The sequence below is a fragment of the Cheilinus undulatus genome, linkage group 15 (genome assembly GCF_018320785.1).
Source record: "Cheilinus undulatus linkage group 15, ASM1832078v1, whole genome shotgun sequence".
NCBI classification, from domain to species: Eukaryota; Metazoa; Chordata; class Actinopteri; order Labriformes; family Labridae; genus Cheilinus; species Cheilinus undulatus.
The window spans coordinates 44,224,453-44,241,027 of record NC_054879.1 but is presented as its reverse complement, the minus strand read 5'-3'; the positions used below and the strand labels follow the sequence as shown (position 1 = coordinate 44,241,027).

The 16,575-nt window shown below is 38.2% G+C and overlaps 2 protein-coding genes across 6 annotated transcripts in view; both read right to left on the bottom strand.

Annotated features, from left to right (window-relative positions):
* cobll1b (cordon-bleu WH2 repeat protein-like 1b) overlaps positions 1-3,452 on the bottom strand; it is a 46,354-nt gene extending 42,902 nt beyond the window's left edge. For 2 of the 5 annotated variants that reach the window (XM_041806728.1, XM_041806729.1), the window contains exons 1-2: positions 3,115-3,451; positions 2,804-2,884 (exon numbers count right to left, since the gene is read on the bottom strand). In XM_041806728.1, the coding sequence (XP_041662662.1) occupies positions 2,804-2,884; positions 3,115-3,155 (122 nt within the window). In that variant the 5' untranslated portion in view covers positions 3,156-3,451. Of the gene's footprint in view, positions 1-2,803; positions 2,885-3,114 lie in introns of all 5 variants that reach the window. The other 3 variants (XM_041806727.1, XM_041806734.1, XM_041806730.1) reach the window with 3 other exon arrangements.
* A 1,826-nt stretch (positions 3,453-5,278) lies between these two features.
* slc38a11 (solute carrier family 38 member 11) lies at positions 5,279-14,394 on the bottom strand. Its single transcript, XM_041806390.1, has 12 exons — positions 14,320-14,394; positions 14,106-14,226; positions 11,282-11,356; positions 11,054-11,188; positions 10,125-10,190; positions 9,893-9,999; positions 9,734-9,813; positions 9,582-9,652; positions 7,811-7,972; positions 7,613-7,725; positions 7,248-7,379; positions 5,279-5,518 (listed from the first exon to the last, which is right to left on the bottom strand). The coding sequence occupies exons 1-12, from the start codon at positions 14,332-14,334 to the stop codon at positions 5,279-5,281; spliced, it is 1,317 nt and encodes a 438-aa protein (XP_041662324.1). The 5' UTR covers positions 14,335-14,394.
* Between the last annotated feature and the right edge of the window lie 2,181 nt (positions 14,395-16,575).

Sequence of the window (16,575 nt, the reverse complement as noted above, 5' to 3'; positions counted from 1 at the left end):
CAGGAGGGCCAAAAGCAGAAGAATCTAGGGGCGTACCTCACCTTAAGAGTAATACTGTTAATGTTAAAGATCACATACTATGGAAAAAACACCTTTTCAGGCTTTTCTAACAATAATATGTGTCCCTGGCCTGTCCACAATCCCCCCAAAAATCAGAAAAATTCACCCCCACCTCCTTCTCCACCTTTCAGAAAATGTGTGTTGAAACAAGCCGTTCTCAGATTTTCCCTTCATGATGTCATGTGGGGAGTTAGCCCCACCCCCAGGTTAGGTTGGCCCTCACCTGCTCGGAAGAAAGCACCGCCCTTCTCCTGATCCTGCTCTCAGCTGCCAGCTGAGAGCAGGATCAGGGAGCCACATCCATTTCCTGAAAGGGGCGGAGTCGGACAGCTCAAAAACATTTAAAGCCACAGACACAGAAACAGCTCGTTCTGAGCAGGGCTGAAACAGAGGGAGTTTTAGACATGCAAAAAAAACAATATCGAAGTGAGACCAATAAAAACTTGCCTTAAAAGGGTAAAATATGTCACCTGTAAGAGCTTTGGGGTGACCAATCAGACTTAGGGTGTGGCCTGGTTAACAATGGACTACCCCTTGTCAGGATAAGACCAGTACCATTCAGCAGAGACTGTAGTCACCGATGGCTCATCTCTACATTCAGACACAAAGCAAGAGCAAATTGCACCAATCTGCCAAGATTTAAAGGAGTTTTGCTTGACAGTGGGGATGTTGAAGCATGACATCCTTTGTAAATCAGACCTTCAGATGCAGCAGATAGTGGAACAACTGAGAACAATTCATGCAGCAATTTCCTGCCACAATTCTCTAGGCCAAGTGAATTGAGACATAATTATACAAAAGCACGTCAATGAGTTCTTCATGTCAAAATGTTTGCTTACAGAAAAAAACCAAAGCACCTAGTACACTGAAACACAAGCTTCAAGTTCTAGTGCAGGCCGTTTTTCATTTTATTTTGAAATTACAATGGACTTCGGACTGCTGTTGGACCACGTGCCATAGTTTAGCCACCTCTGATCTACAGTGTATTCAGAAAGGATTCAGACCACCTTTACTTTTTAAAAAAAATTGTGTTATGTTGCAGCCCGATGCTATAGTAAAAACAACATCATTTTTACTTACTGGGCTCTTAGTTGGAGATTTTTGCAAACTCCAAGTGGTCTTTCATGTGTTTTGCACTGAGAGGTTTCCATCTAGCCCTGACTGGTGGAAGGCTGCAGTGATGGTCTGGAACTTATATCCCATCTCCACACAGGATCTCTGCAGCTCAGTCAGAGCGACCATTGGTCACCTCTCCTACTGAGGCCCTGCTCCCTGATCGCTCAGTTTAACCAGGCGACCAGCTCAAAGTGTCCTTGTTGTTCCAAACTTCATCCGTTGGAGAATCATGAGGGCCACTGTGCAACAGAACTTTTTTGTAGCCTTCCCCAGATCTTTGCCTTGCTCCAATCCTGTCTCTCTGAACTCTGCAGGCAGTTGCTTTGAACTCATGGCTAGTTTTTGCTCTGACATGCATCCCTGTAGAGTGAAATCCAAACTTTGTGCCTAAACACACTACACATGTCGGAATAAGGTTGCTGAAAACATGTGAAAACACTGAGATCTATGTGGCTGAACTTTATGGCCTAGATGGTTAGGAAGTTGTTCACCTCTTTCCTGGCCCATCTGAGCCCATGACACCACCAGTTTTAATGGTGAATGACCCCGCCCACCTAGCGCTACAATGATATACAATCACCGAGCTGATCATCTCAGTACAGTCTGTTGTTAGCTCATGTCACTGCCTTCATTGGAAGTTAACAGTCAGTTACATGCTGTGTTTTTGTTTATTGTGAGGTAAATTTCCCAAATCTATCAGCCACAGTGGCCGACGGATCATTAAAAGTGACATAACAGAGAGATTTGTACCAGAAAACAGTAAATGTAATCCCTAAATTCTATCTCTCTGCTCTGGCACAGGGCCAGGCAGCTGTGCTCTGATCAGAAGGTTTTTTTTTAATTTGAGAGGATTGTATTTCTCTTGTGGGCGTGGCTTCAGCTCATTCAACAGACACGCCTACCATACTACAGCAGATTTTTTGGCATCATTTTTCATGATTTTGAAGATTAATTTTACAAACTTAGAGATGTTTTTCATGGCTGAAATTTGGCCTCGTGGTTCATAACACAGAGGTCTGCCATACAACTAACTTAAATACTGATTTTTAAAAATCACTTTACAGGGACTTTAATGAAATTAAGCATTATTGTTTTACACTGTAGCATCAGAATGCAACATAACTATAAACATAATTTTAAAAAGTGACGGGGTTCTGAATACTGTCTGAATGCACTGTACTTAGACCACAACAGGCAACCAGTCCCCCTCTTTTTAAAGGTATAAACCATCTGATTTCACTAGAGTCTTATCTAACTTTAAAAACCTGGTATTGTGACCTCCCTAAGGGGATATAGAGCCGCTCCAACCTAAAACAGCTCAGAGAGCAGCTGGTGTAAGATGGTAACAATTAAGAACAGCACAATACAGTTGGCAGAACTTGACTTTAACTCTGAGGAATAAATAGTAACACAAAGCATACAACAAAAAAAGAAAAACAAACAAACTAAGGCATGTAAATGCTTCTTTTTGCACCAAATTTAGACCATGAAGTTTGGCTTGGCTCAGCTAAAACAAATACATGCATCCACTCCTGGATTTTCAGAGTTTTCTTATGGGATTCGTCGTTACCAAAAAATAAATCTCACACATATGACAGCTGGTAATCCACATGACATTTGTACATACCTCAGATCAGAGCTCCGTGGATGGGGCTGGGATCCCTGATCATCCATGACGAAACTTATTGGTTTAACAAAATCCCGCGGACTGGTCCAACACAAACAAAATGGACAGTTCATTTTTTAACACGAGTTAACATACTACATATAGCACAGGCTAAAATACAGTCCAAGCTGCTGCTTTCAAGAGCAGCAAACTGGCAAATACTGAAATATGGGCGAATCCCACATGAGGTCATCATTTCTTCAGTCATATGAACGTTTTTTTCGACGTCTTTTTATTTAAAATAGTCAAAGTACGTAGAAGTCACGTCTTACCATGAATGTAAGTGGTTTTCGACGCAGTTGTCAACTTCCATCAGTCTTCAAGGGAGGTAACGTTACTCAGACAGATTTTGTTTGGATAAATGATTCATTATTCCGCCTTTGGTTCCGTGTCTGGCGCTTTTAACGCCGACCATTCCAGTGTAGTAAAGTAATTCTCACCTTTTTACACTACAGTCACACATAGCTTAATCACTCAGCTCCTGACAGCCAAACACAACCCTGCCAACTTCACTGTGTACATCCAAGACGCTGCATCGTTAACATTGAGTTTAAGAGGGGCGTCTCTTTGCTCTCATGTATACCTTCCCTCCAGGATTCCTTCGAGGCGTTTGGCAGAACAGTGCCGTATTTAGTTTTTTATTTTAAGCAGGAATACACAAGTAACACTCCAGCACACATGTTTTAAAAAACCCAGCACGTTAATCCACTCAATCAGTATCAAATTAAGAGTATCAAAAACATCTGTTCTTGTGTGATACTGCCTTTTAATACACACTTTATTTGACAGCAGTGACATCTGGTGGCCAGGGTTGGAACAACTATTCCACTGTTTCTTCATAATGATAATCCAAGGCAGTGCAGGTGCATCTAAAAAATAGAATATCATCTCGAAGTAATTTACCCTATGATTTACTTAAGACAGGCAAATTTCTATTTATTCTAGATTTATTTTATCCAAAGTTTCAATACTTTCTTTGTTTGAGAACAAAGGAGGGGGGTTGACTGGCTGCTCAGTGTGACTAAGGTGCTTTAATAGTAAACCAAAATTGGGTGCTCTTGGAAAACAGGGGAAAGAACTGTCCAAAAAACACAACATAGAGTTGTGACTGCACCACAAATGTATCTTAGCCCTGACGAAGATGATTTGGTCATTACATAAAGGCTTTTCTTTTTAGTATTTCCTTCCTCATTTGCACTATTTTTGTGTTTGGAGTGCCTGGTTTTCTCCCTTCTTGGACTTTGTTTTAATCTTGATGATTACAGCTCACTAAACTTAAAAGTCCACTATCTCAAAATGTTAAAGGGGACATATTTTACCCCTTTGAGACAAGCTTATATTGGTCTCAGAGGTCTCCAAAACATGCCTGTGAAGTTTGTTCCTGAAAAAACACTCCAGTATTGGATTTTTGCATGTTTAAAAAACCCTCTGTTTCAGCCCTGTTTAGACCTGCTGTTTCTGTGTCTGTGGCTTTAAATGTGATTAAGCTGTCTGACTCTGCCCCTGACCATGCCCCTCTCAGGAAATGAATGTGGCTCTCCTGGGGATCAGGAGAGGAGGGTAAAACTTTCTTCCAAGCAGGGAGGGTCAACTGAACCTTGGGGCAGGGCTAACTCCCCTCATGACATCATGTGGGGAAAGCCTGAGAATGGCTTGTTTCAGCACACATTTTCTGAAAGGTAGAGAAAGAGGGGGGGTGGGTTTTTCTGATACTTGAGGGGATTGTGGACAGGTTAGGGGCATATATTTTGTTAGAAAAGCCTGAAAAAGGGATTTTTGCATAAGTCCCCTTTAAGACTTATGTGGAAAAGTCAGATTTGCATAGATTTCCTGAGCCTTTATTCTCTGACTATGGTTCAGTACACACAACTGCAATCATGGGGAAGACTGCTGACTTGGCTATTGTTCAGATGTTAATCCCTGACACCCTCCACAGGAGCCACTTAAGGTCATTGCTGAAAGGGCAGGCTGCTCTCATAGTGCTGAGAAACTTTATAGACACTGATTTCCTTTTCCAGCACAACCTGTCCACAGTGCTGAAACTACCAGAAACTGGTTTGCTGACCATGGTATTACTGTGTTTGATTGGCCAATCTGGTCTGACCTGAACCCGAGAGAGAATCTGGAGAAAATTTCTGTATTGTAAACCCTTTTTTTGGACTGATGTTATATGATATTCGAGTATTTCGAGAGATGGATTTTTAGGTTTGTGAGGTCTAAGCTGTTAACATCAACGTTAAAACAGAAACGTCTTGAAATATCTCACTTTGTATGAGATGAATCAGAAAAAAGGAAATTTACTTATTAAATCAAATCACAGGAAAACACTTTCATTCTACTGAAGTTTTTGAGATGCACCTGTTAATATCAAGGCACACTTTTATTTACAAGACATATGCTGAAACCTCAACATTAAATAAGTGTTGGATGGTTGCTTCAGTCAGGTGCTGCAGTACTAGAGTAATTGCTCTGTAGGCAGTAGAACATCTCCACGCCGTGTGAACAGTCTTGAGGGTAGAGGCCGATCATGATCAGTCCAGTGATCATGACAAACAAGCCCATCAATATCAGCATCGCGGGTATCAAGTGCTCACATCGTAGCCTCCTGCCAGGAGAAAGCTTGAGGAAACATGCGGACGGGATGATGAAGATCAGAGGTGTGGCACTCAGGACGCCCTAAAGGGTAATTGAAAGCACTGTTAAATTCTCATACATAGTAAATATACAGTGCTGTGAAAAAGTATTTGCCCCCTTCCTGATTCCTTCTTTTTTGCATGTTTATCACACTCAAATCTTTCGGATCATCAAACCAATTTTAATATCTCACAAAGAGAACCCAAGTAAATACAAAATGCAGTTTCTAAATGATGATTTTATTTATTAAGGGTAAAAAATCCAAAGCTATCTGGCCCTATGTGAAAAAGTAATTGCCCCCTTGTTAAACATGAGTTAACTGTGACTAACCACAGTTTTTGGAACGCAGAGTTCAGTTTCACTGGCCACACCCAGACCTGATTACCTCCAAATTTGCTGAATGAAGAAATCACTTAAATAGAAGCTGTCAGACAAAGTGAAGTAGGCTACAAGATCTCAGAAAGAAATGCATCATGCCATGATCCAAAGAAATTCAAGAATAAATGAGAAACAAAGTGATTGAAATCTATCAGTCTGGAAAAGGTTACAAAGCCATTTCCAAGGCTTTGGGACTCCAGCGAACCACAGTCAGAGCCATTAGGGTTAGGGTAACCCTAACCCTACCCTTCAAATGGAGAAAACTGGGAACAGTGGGGAACCTTCCCAGGAGTGGCTGCCCAACCAAAATGACTCCAAGAGTGCAACGACGACTCATCCAGGAGGTCACAAGAGAACCCAGAATCACATCCAAAGACCTGCAGGCCTCACTGGCCTCAGTCAAGGTCAGAGTTCATGACTTAACCATAAGAAAGACACTGAGCAACAATGGCATCATGGTTCCAAGGCCAAAACAACTGCTTACATAAAACAACACAAAGGCTCGTCTCACATTTGCTAAGAAACATCTCGATGATCCCCGAGACTTTTGGAGAAATATTCTGTGGACTGACGAGACAAAAGTTGAACTTTCTGGAAGACGTGTGGCCCGTTACATCTGGAGTAAAAATAACACAGCATTTGATAGAAAGAACATCATGCCAACAGTCAAACATGATGGTGGCAGTTGCTTTGGACTGCTTTGCTGCTTCAGGACCTGGACCACTTGCTGGGATTGATGGAACAATGGATTCTGCTGTCTACCAGAAAATCCTGAAGGAGAATGTCCGGCCATCAGTTCATGCCCTCAAGCTCAAGTGCTCTTGGGTTATGCAGCAGGACAATGGCCTGAAACATACCAGCAAGTCCACCACTGAATGGCTCAAAAAAAAAAAAAAAAGAAAAAAATTAAGGTTTTGGAGTGGCCGAGTCAAATTTAGATGCTGTGGTGTGACCTTAAACAGTCAGTTCACGCTGGAAAACCCTCCAATATGGCTGAGTTAAAACAATTCTGTAATGAAGAGTGGGCCAAAATTCCTCCACAGTGATGTGAAAGACTCATCACCAGTTATCACAAATGCTTGATTTCAGTTATTGATGCCAAGGGTGGAACAACCAGTCATTAGGTTCAGGAGGCAATTACTTTTTTACACAGGGCCAGATAGGTTTGGATTTTTTCCCTTAATGAATAAAATTATCATTTAGAAACTGCATTTTGTGTTTACTTGGTTTGTCTTTGTGAGATATTAAAAGATCCGAAACATTTAAGTGTGATAAATATGCAGAAAAAGAAGGAAACAGAAAGGGGGAAAATACTTTTTCACAGCACTGTAGACAGGTCGAGTAAGTTAAGGCTTACAAATGAAGATGTGTCACATGTTTTGAGATGTCTTACATTGAGCTCCAAAACAACTCCTAGACAGTCGTAGGGCAAAGACAACGATGTGCAAGCCAGGACTATTAGGGAAGTCACAAGCACATGTTCCATTTTTGAAAGATCCCTTCTGCAAATAACATTGGTTACCACCTGAGGGAAAACAAGAAGAAAATGAATAGGCCCTACTTAAGGTTTTGCAATTTCTTCAAACATTTCTATGGTAAAGTGACAATCCATTACCACACACTGGAAGTAAATTACCATGTGCTCCTTTTGTCACAATACTTCAGAAACCGTAAACCAAAAAAGACTACTTTCCCTTCACATATGTTAACATTTAGCTGTTAAATTCTTAGGTTGCTGCTAGAGAAAGCATCACTTACCTCTCGTGTAACAAAACACTCCAGTGGAAATGTGGCTATTATGCTGAAGCCAAAACAGAAGCGACCGAATGTCGCCAGATTATCATCTCTGCAGTAGTTCTCAAATATGTCTCCTGGAAAGTGGAAATTTGAGATAATAACACACAGGTTGTGGCACATGAAAGTGAGGACACAGTTTAAAATCTCCATATTTGATACCTTGTGTGTAACCAGTGAAGGTAATGTAGCCAGCAACGGCAAACGCGGCGCTGAATATCACCGCTGAGCCGACAGATGCATGGGTGACCCGAGACCAGTTAGCCATGGTGGGTTTCTCCAGAGAACCGTAGATAAGAAAGCTGTTGTGATGGCATATGAAGGCTGGGAAGACACAAATCACACACATGGCCTTTTTACTGCAGAACACATGATGATAAACAGATTTTACCCATCGCCTTGCTGAGAGACTACAAAAACACTATACTAAAGAGCACGGCACATCCCACCTAAAACACCTCTTTGTTTCAGCAGTAGCTATGATCCCAAAGGTGCTTCGTTCATGTCATTAAATCAGAATTTGTGTAAAGACCTTAGAGGGCTGCCGCACGTGCAGGGTGCTTTGATGAATAAAGAGTCTCACTCAGTTCATGATTACGGCAGCAGTTCTTTGAGATGTTGTGCAATGATTTAACAAAATCTTAACAACATCCTAACACTGTGCCAACAAGATTAATAGTCTCAACCATGTAGTAAAGCTGGATTGCATTTCTACTGGACAGGCAAAGAGTGTGAATTAAAGCTGTCTGCTTTGGTTCTTTGATAGGATCAATCTAATAGCTTTAAATTAAAGCTTCTTTCATTTATTTGTGACCACAAGGGGGTGGAATAATCCTCAACAAATTGACACACATTCAGATCTGACATTTCTCACTTAAAGCCATTGGCTACTTAAATCCACAATAGGCTTCTAATTGGGAAATTAGAGTTGTAACGGTCACATTAGTAAGCATCGAGAAGCATTAAAAAGGATTTTCAATCCATTCTGCAAGCTTTTATGACAATACGTTTGAATGTTATGGTTAATTAATTATCATTTATACTCATTAAACAGTTCAAGCTCCACAGATATAGCCCCTCAGCTAATATTGCATCTGTATAATAGCTGCTCGCAGTGATAATAGAGAAAACAACACTTGGTTACCAGTTTAGATAAATAACATCTAAATATGTGGGATCAAACTTCATCTCTGACTTAAGTTAAGCACTGTGGACAGCAATACTCTACCATACTTGTCATGTTTGTGTACGATGAGACAGGAAGTTGTCACTCGATGCCAGATCTACTATGAACTCAGTATTGAAAATAATGTAAAGAGTAAGATCAGCTGCTTTTATTAAATGTGTTCTGGTAGGAATGTTTGTGTCACTCAGATTTTTGATGTGCTATGACGCTTAAAATCTTAATCAAATGCTTTTTGGCAACTAAGTAGCAGTAATGGGTAAAAAGTGGAAACAAAAGGGCAGTAAGGGGTTTAAAGTGGAAACAAAGTGGCAGTAATGGGTTAAAAGTGGGGACAAGGTGGCAGTAATGGGTTAAAAGTGGAAACAAGATGACAATATTCGGAAAACAGAGGCAACAAACTGGCAGTAATGGGTTAAAAGTGGAAAAAAAAGTGGCAGTAAGGGATTTAAAGTGGACACAAATTGGCAGTATAGGGTTAAAAGTGGAAACAAAGTGGCAGTATAGGGTTAAAAGTGAGAACAAAGTGGCAGTAAGGGGTTTAAAGTGGAAACAAAGTTCCAGTAATGGGTTAAAAGTGGAAACAAACTGGCAGTAAAGGGTTAAAGGTGTCAATGAGGTGGTAGATATGGGATAAAGATGGCAACAAAGGGACAATAAAGGGTGAAAAGTGGTAACAATAGAGTGACAATAAAGGGTTAAACATTGCAATAAATGTGACTCAGAATCAGTATAATGAAGCCATCTCACCAAAAGATATGAGGCCAACAGCCTGGATAGAGTTCCACTTGGCAAAGTCCCAGGCATCCTGCGTTGGGACACTGGAGAAAATAAATTCAGTAATTAAGCAACACAGAAACATGATTGCAGATTAGCAAAACTTGCAGAATGTTTATTCTCACATGAGAGGTCCAAAGGTAGCTGCTCTGATGATTGCAATAATGAGGATGGTCAGCGTCAATAGCATTGATGCAAGAGACACCTGGTGGCACACAGGATTGTTTCTATGAAGCTTTAAAACCACTGCGTGACACAGAAAACCATCCGAGAGTCTGTTTTACCTTTCCAAGCTTCTCCACATTTCGATACAGTGAGAGGGGGAGAGTGAAAACAATAGTTGTTAGCAGGATCACAAAGTGACGCTCTGCGAGTAGGTGACCTGGACCAACTGCACACACAGCAAATGACAACATAAAGATGAACTCAGTTCTTTGAAGCATTGCTTAAATGATAAATATTTTATTTAGGAACTTAGTGTTATGTTTAGCTTTTACTAGGGGTAGATGTGCATACCTCCAGGTATTCTCTGAAATACTTTGGTCAGTGTATCGCCAGTTGTGATGTTGTAGCTTATCATGGCTGACAAAGAAAATACAAACAGAGTTGTGTGATAATATTATTTATATTAAAAGGAAGTATTCATAAAACAAATACCACTAAATATAGTGCCTATAACATATAGTTACCCCTTTGGATGTTTTACCCTTTTATTGATTTTATAAACCTACTATGGTCAATATACACAGTCAATATGCAAGGTAAAATAAGTGACTGCATAAATATTCACCACCCTCATAGTGACCAGCCTAATTTAACAAAGGTCCAGCCAGTTGGTGCTAGTAGTCTCACAATTAGAGAAATGGGGATCACCTGAGTGCAGTGAATGTGTCTCAAGTGATTGTAGTATAAAAACACCTGTGTCTGGAAGATCCAGTCACTGGTTAATCAGTATTCCTGGCTACCATTACACCATGAAGACTAAAGAACAACCCAAGCAACTCAGAGAAAAGCTTACTGAAAACCGTCCTCACAGACCGAGTGAGCGTGTAAGAAGGACACTAGTGAGAGAGACCAGCAAGAGAAAGCTACACTGACATGATTTAAAGACTACAAGGTGAATGTTCTGGAGTGGCCCAGACTTCAATCCAGTAAAGAATTTGTGGCTGAGCTTGAAAAGGGATGTTTACACTCGATCCCCATGCAGCCTGACAAAGCTTGAGCAGTTCTGCTGAGAGGAATGGAGTTAAATTGCAGTGTCCAGACCTATCCGCACAGACTCAGAGCTGTGATTGCAGCCAAAGGTGCATCTACTAAACACTGACTTAAAGGGGGTGAATACTTTTTATAGGCACTGTAACAGAACTAAAATAAGATAGAGAGAGTTAATGTACTTGTAAGACCACACTAGCAATAATACATGATCTTTTGCGATAAAAACTTACCAATGAAAGGATAAAGGAACTGCAGGGCAGACAAAATTAAAAATCCTGGGAAACCAAAGGTGCTCTGTACCAAAGCTTGATAACTGTTTGTCCCTGAGAGGTTTCCTCCTTTAATAAGTAAGATGATTGTATAATCTGCCAAGAAATACACAAACACAATGTTAATAATGAAAAACATCCCAAAAACAAAACCAAATCCTTATCAGTTAGAACATGTTTGATATTCACCTGTTATAAAGCCAACTAGCACCAACAGCAGGAGACCGAAGGGGAGTCCCGCCTGGTTTAATGCATACGGTAAACCTGGTCAAAAATAATGAAGGAGATTTATAGAAACAATGTGCATGCACATTTATGATTTTCATCAATTTCTAAGAAGGCCTGGGGCAGGGGTGTCAGACTCAATCACAGCAGGGGATGGATTCTGAATTAAGGTCTAACCTGAGATTCTAACAAGCTTGATCTGAGATAAGTCAAGTTTATTAGTACAGAAGGTCAAAACACAAACTTAAAAGTCAAAACAAGGTTTTTAAAAGGCAAATATGTTAGAGAAAGTTGATATCGTGATTTTTTTTAGATCAATATGAGAAAATTTAAAATCATGAGTTTTAAAGGTCAAAGTCTGATATAAAATGTTTAATTGTAAGCCGAAAAGGTCAAAATTTGGGATTAAAAATCAAAGTTAGGAGTTGAAAGGGTCAAATGTGAGATCAAATTTGATGAGTTTAAAATATCAAAATATGACTTCCAATCAAGAATTTTAATTCAAATGTTCAAATATGACATAAAAAAGTCCAAATGTTTTTAAAAGGCAAATAGAAAGTTGAATTCATGAGTTTTAAAGGTCAAAGTGTGGGTTAAAATTTTAAATTTTGAGTCTAAAAGGTCAAAATATGGGATTAAAAATCAAAGTTGGGAGTCAAATGAGTGGTAGTTTGATGAGTAGGGCTGGACAATTAATCAAAAATTAGATTAAATCACAATATGGCATGCTGCAATTTTCAAATCGCAAAAGGTGCAATATTTCTTTGACGTGAAATTTGTGTTAAAATACTAGTTTTAAACATTTATTTTTGCAGCAGAGATGTTATGCATGACATATCATGCAATCATTCAAGTACCATTTTTTAGAATAGTCAACAAAAAATCCTACCTTCTTAATTTGTGTACTTTTTTCTTATTAGTAGGGATGCTGAGCATCCACACTATTGATATTCACGTTGGCCATATTGTTCATTATTTTTCTTCCACTATCTCCTTCTTCATACTTTGTCGTATCGACACAACTTACACTTTAAAAAATTCAGTTTCTTCGTCATTACACCGCTATGACTTTTCTCATTTCTAAATTTTATCATTTTTAAAATATAGCTATTTTCATGCTATTTTCAGCTATTTTATTTCTATGCTTTTTCAGCAATTGAATGCAATTTTCAGCTACTATTAAGCCAAACTCAGCTATTTTTATGCTATTTTCAGCTTTTTTTAGGCTACTTTCAGCTACTTGCTAACCTTTTTTTGAACTACTGAATGCCATTTTCAGCTACTTTTATGCTGTTTTATGCTATTCCCAGCTATTTTTGTGCTTTTGGCTATTTTCAGCCGTTCTTCCACAATTCAGCTCACAGCATCCCCACACAATTTTAGCTGAAATTGCAATTTTCATCTAGTTAAATATAAGAATGACAAAAACCCGTCAATGCAACAATTCAATTCCAATTGGCAATACGTGTCAAAATCTTTAGAATGCTTTTTTTTTTTTTTTTTATTTTTGGGCCTTTATTTGATAGAGGAGAACAGAGAATAGAGTTGGAACAGGGATGAGAGCAGGGAAGAGACATGTGGTAAAGGGTCTCTGGCCGGATTTGAACCCCTTGCCGTCCACGTACATGGGGCGCGCCTTAAACCACTAGGCCACCTGCACCCTGGAATGTGATATTTCTAAAGAAATGTTCAGCCCTTGTTTAGAAGTAAAGAAAGTTAAGGAATAACTGCATATCAAATCGCAATATTGGGGGAAAAAAATTGCAATTAGATTATTTTTTCCAAAATCAGCTCTATTGATGAGTCTAGTTTATAAAAATGACTTCAAATTTAAAAATTATCCAAAAGGTCAAAAATGAAACAAAAAGTCAAACTCATAAGTTTAATTATGAGATGCAAACTTGAAAATATTAAATGAAAACACAAAATTTCTTTTTCCCACATTCCTGACTTGTTATTTAATTTATTTTACTCTTTGTGTTTTAAATTTTCATGACTTAATGAGGATATTTCAAATCATCAAGGTTAAGTTTACATTTTTACTCTGGAGTAAATCTGCAGACCTCATACTGGTGAGCCAGTTATAATAAGAATCTGATATGGTCTTGTGGGCCGGGTATAACTGTGCCACGGGCCGAATTTGGCCCCCAGGCCTTAGGTTTGACACCCCTTGTCTGGAGTGAGGGTACAGGTCTTAAGACAAATTTGAAACACATTTACTTTCCTTTTTGTAATTACTGCCAAGATTACCGAAAATACACAGCAAAAATGTGAAAAAAAAACATTAAGAGCTACTTATTGGTGCAAGAAACAACCAACCCATTATAGTTTTATGTAACAGCAAATTATGAATTTGTGCATTGTGTTGGCAAACTCTTTGCACTTTGACTTACTTTTTCATCTATTAGTCTAATCTCATTTTAAATTAAAATAGGATTGAAAATTCCTTTAAAAAGGAATTTGACCAAAACTTTGTGATTTTACAATACTAATGTGAATATTGAATTAAAATGCACAGTCACCTAAGGCGTCAAAGATGCCCTGAGTGACTGTGCTGTGTTTAGATCGTGATGTTAATGACTCGGAGCATTTTTGAGGTCAAAGAAGTGAGAGGGGTGAATGGGGACAACAGGCGCTGGTCATATGATAAGGAGAGTTTACGACTGAAAGAGCTTGAATGTGTGAAAGTATGTCAGCGTTACACCCCATCTAGAAAATAATTATGTGTCAGGGCGAAGACTTTCACATCCCACTATTTTAACAGTTAAAAAAAGGAATAAGTACTGACCTATTATTCCAGATCCAACGATGGAATTTATGAAATTAAAAGACGCAGACATCATTGTGTGTCTTGGCTTTTCGGTGTTTTTGCTCGAGGAGAGTAAAGGTGTCCCTTCCTCGTTGTTGAGCTTCAAAATAAAGACATGAAGCGGCGAGATCAGAATCATCAAAGACTACAAATCTCTAATTTATGCCATGTGTCAGCATGGCTGCAGACTTACCTCCTCGTTAGCCATCTTCAGCACCTGCTGGTCGCTGTCTTGCCTCCTCTCTGTCCTCCTCTCTACTCCGTTAACTCAAAGGTTTATCTACATGTCAGCTTTTAGACTGAAAGACTTTGGAAAGTCTGGGAACTTTTATCCCACTGGATCCTTTTAGTGCCCCAACAGCGCCCCCGCTCGGTCGAAGTCATGAAACTGCTGTAGGATCTCTCAGCTCCATTTACTCAGTCTAAGCTAACATAGCCTAAATATCTGACCACATCCGGTATAAATACCCCTTTATTTAGGTTAACTCTAAGATTCTCCTGCAGGGGAGACCAGGGCCGGCTGTCACACTGCTGTTGTGATAAAAAGTGTATCCCTAATATTCCTCACAATCACAGCAGGGGCCGGATTCTGGATTTAGGTCCAAGCTAAGGGCCTACCGGGGTCAACATTTAACCAGAAACTGTCAACAAAGTTTTCACCACCAATGGAATATGGAAAAAACAGAACTGATGATAACTGAATTTGACATTAAAAAAGTCAAAATTATACAGTTAAAGTCTCAAAATCTGAGACAAACGTATTATGAAATTAAAATTTAAAATTAAGTTTTTAAAAGGCAAAAATATTAAATAGAAATTTGAAATCACAAGTTTAATAGGTTAAAATATGAGATAAAATTTAAAAAACACAAGTTTTAAACATCAAAATACAAATAACATTTGAAATCATGAGTTTAAAAGGTGAAAATAATCCATTTAGAAGTCAAAATAGTCAGTTTAAAAATTCAAAATATGATACAAAAAAAACCCAAAATTCTGATTTTAAAGGTAAACATTTATGATACAATTTTAAATCATGAGTTTAAAAGGTAAAAAATAAGATATAGGAGTCAAAATAATCAGTTTAAAAGGTGAAAATATGATGTAAAAAAAAAAAATTCAGATTTTAAAGGTAAACATGTGATAAAAAGTTGAAATCATGAGTTTAAATGGAAGAAAAGAGATAAAATCCTAAACAATATGAGATGCAATTTTAAATCATGACTTTTAAAAGGTTAAAATATGAGATAAAATTCAAATTATGGGTTTTAAATTTTTAACTGAGTTTTTAAAGGGCAAAATATGGGATTAAAAATCTAGGTTAGGAGTTGAAAAGGCAAAAATGAGGGACGAAATTCAAAATTACGACTTGAAAAGGTCACTTAAAATTTGAAAATGTCATTCTGAAGGGTCAAAATATGATATAAAAAAACAAAATTCTGAGTTTAAAGGTAAACTTTTGTGATAAAAAGCAAAATCATAAGTTAAAAAGGAAGAAAAGAGATAAAATCCTAAACAATGCGTTTTATAGGTCAAAATATGAGATGCAACTTAAATCATGAGTTTAAAAGGTAAAAATATGAGATAAGATTCAAATTATAGGTTTTAAATTTTTAACTGAGTTTTTAAAGGGCAAAATATCGGATTAAAAGTCTAGGTTGAGAGTTGAAAAGGCAAAAATGAGGGATGAAATTAAAAATCACGAGTTGAAAAGGTCACTTAAAATTTGAAAATGTCAGTCTGAAAGGTCAAAATATGAAATTAAAAACCAAAATCATAAGTTTAAGTCATAATGTTGAGATGCAAAATTGAAAATTTGACATGAAAACGAAAATTATTCTTATTTTCTCACCTTCTTGGCTTTTTAATTAATCATTTTTCTATTTCCTTTTTCAAATTTGAATGACTAAACAAGAATATTTCAAACCACCAAGGTAAAATTTACATTTTTATACAGGAGGAAATCTGCAGACTTCATACAGGTGGGCCAGTTAGAATAAAAATATGATCCTGCGGGCCGGGTAAAACTGTTCCATGGGCCAGATTTGGCCCCTTGTCCTTGAGTCTGACACCCCTGCTGTAAAGTATTTTAATGCTACTCCCCACTCTTTGAGACTCTCTGCCCCATTGTCACAGTGTTTTTTTTTTTTTTCAGATTCTGTAATAGACTTTTTCTAAAGATGTAAACCCCTTTATTTAAAGCAGAATGTCATTTCTTTGGTAATGTTAACAATGTAGATGGGTACATTAAAATAGACCATTCGTAAAGTAATATCAGACTTCATTGCAAAGCCATGATGCTCACAAATGTCTGGATGTCTGTAAATAAAGAAACTGAGGCAACCGTAACAGGAAAAAATCAAATAACTGCAACAAAGGAGACAAATAAAATGAGCAAAACTGGGTTAAATGTGGCAAAAAAAAAATTAACAAAGAAAAAGGTGAGAAG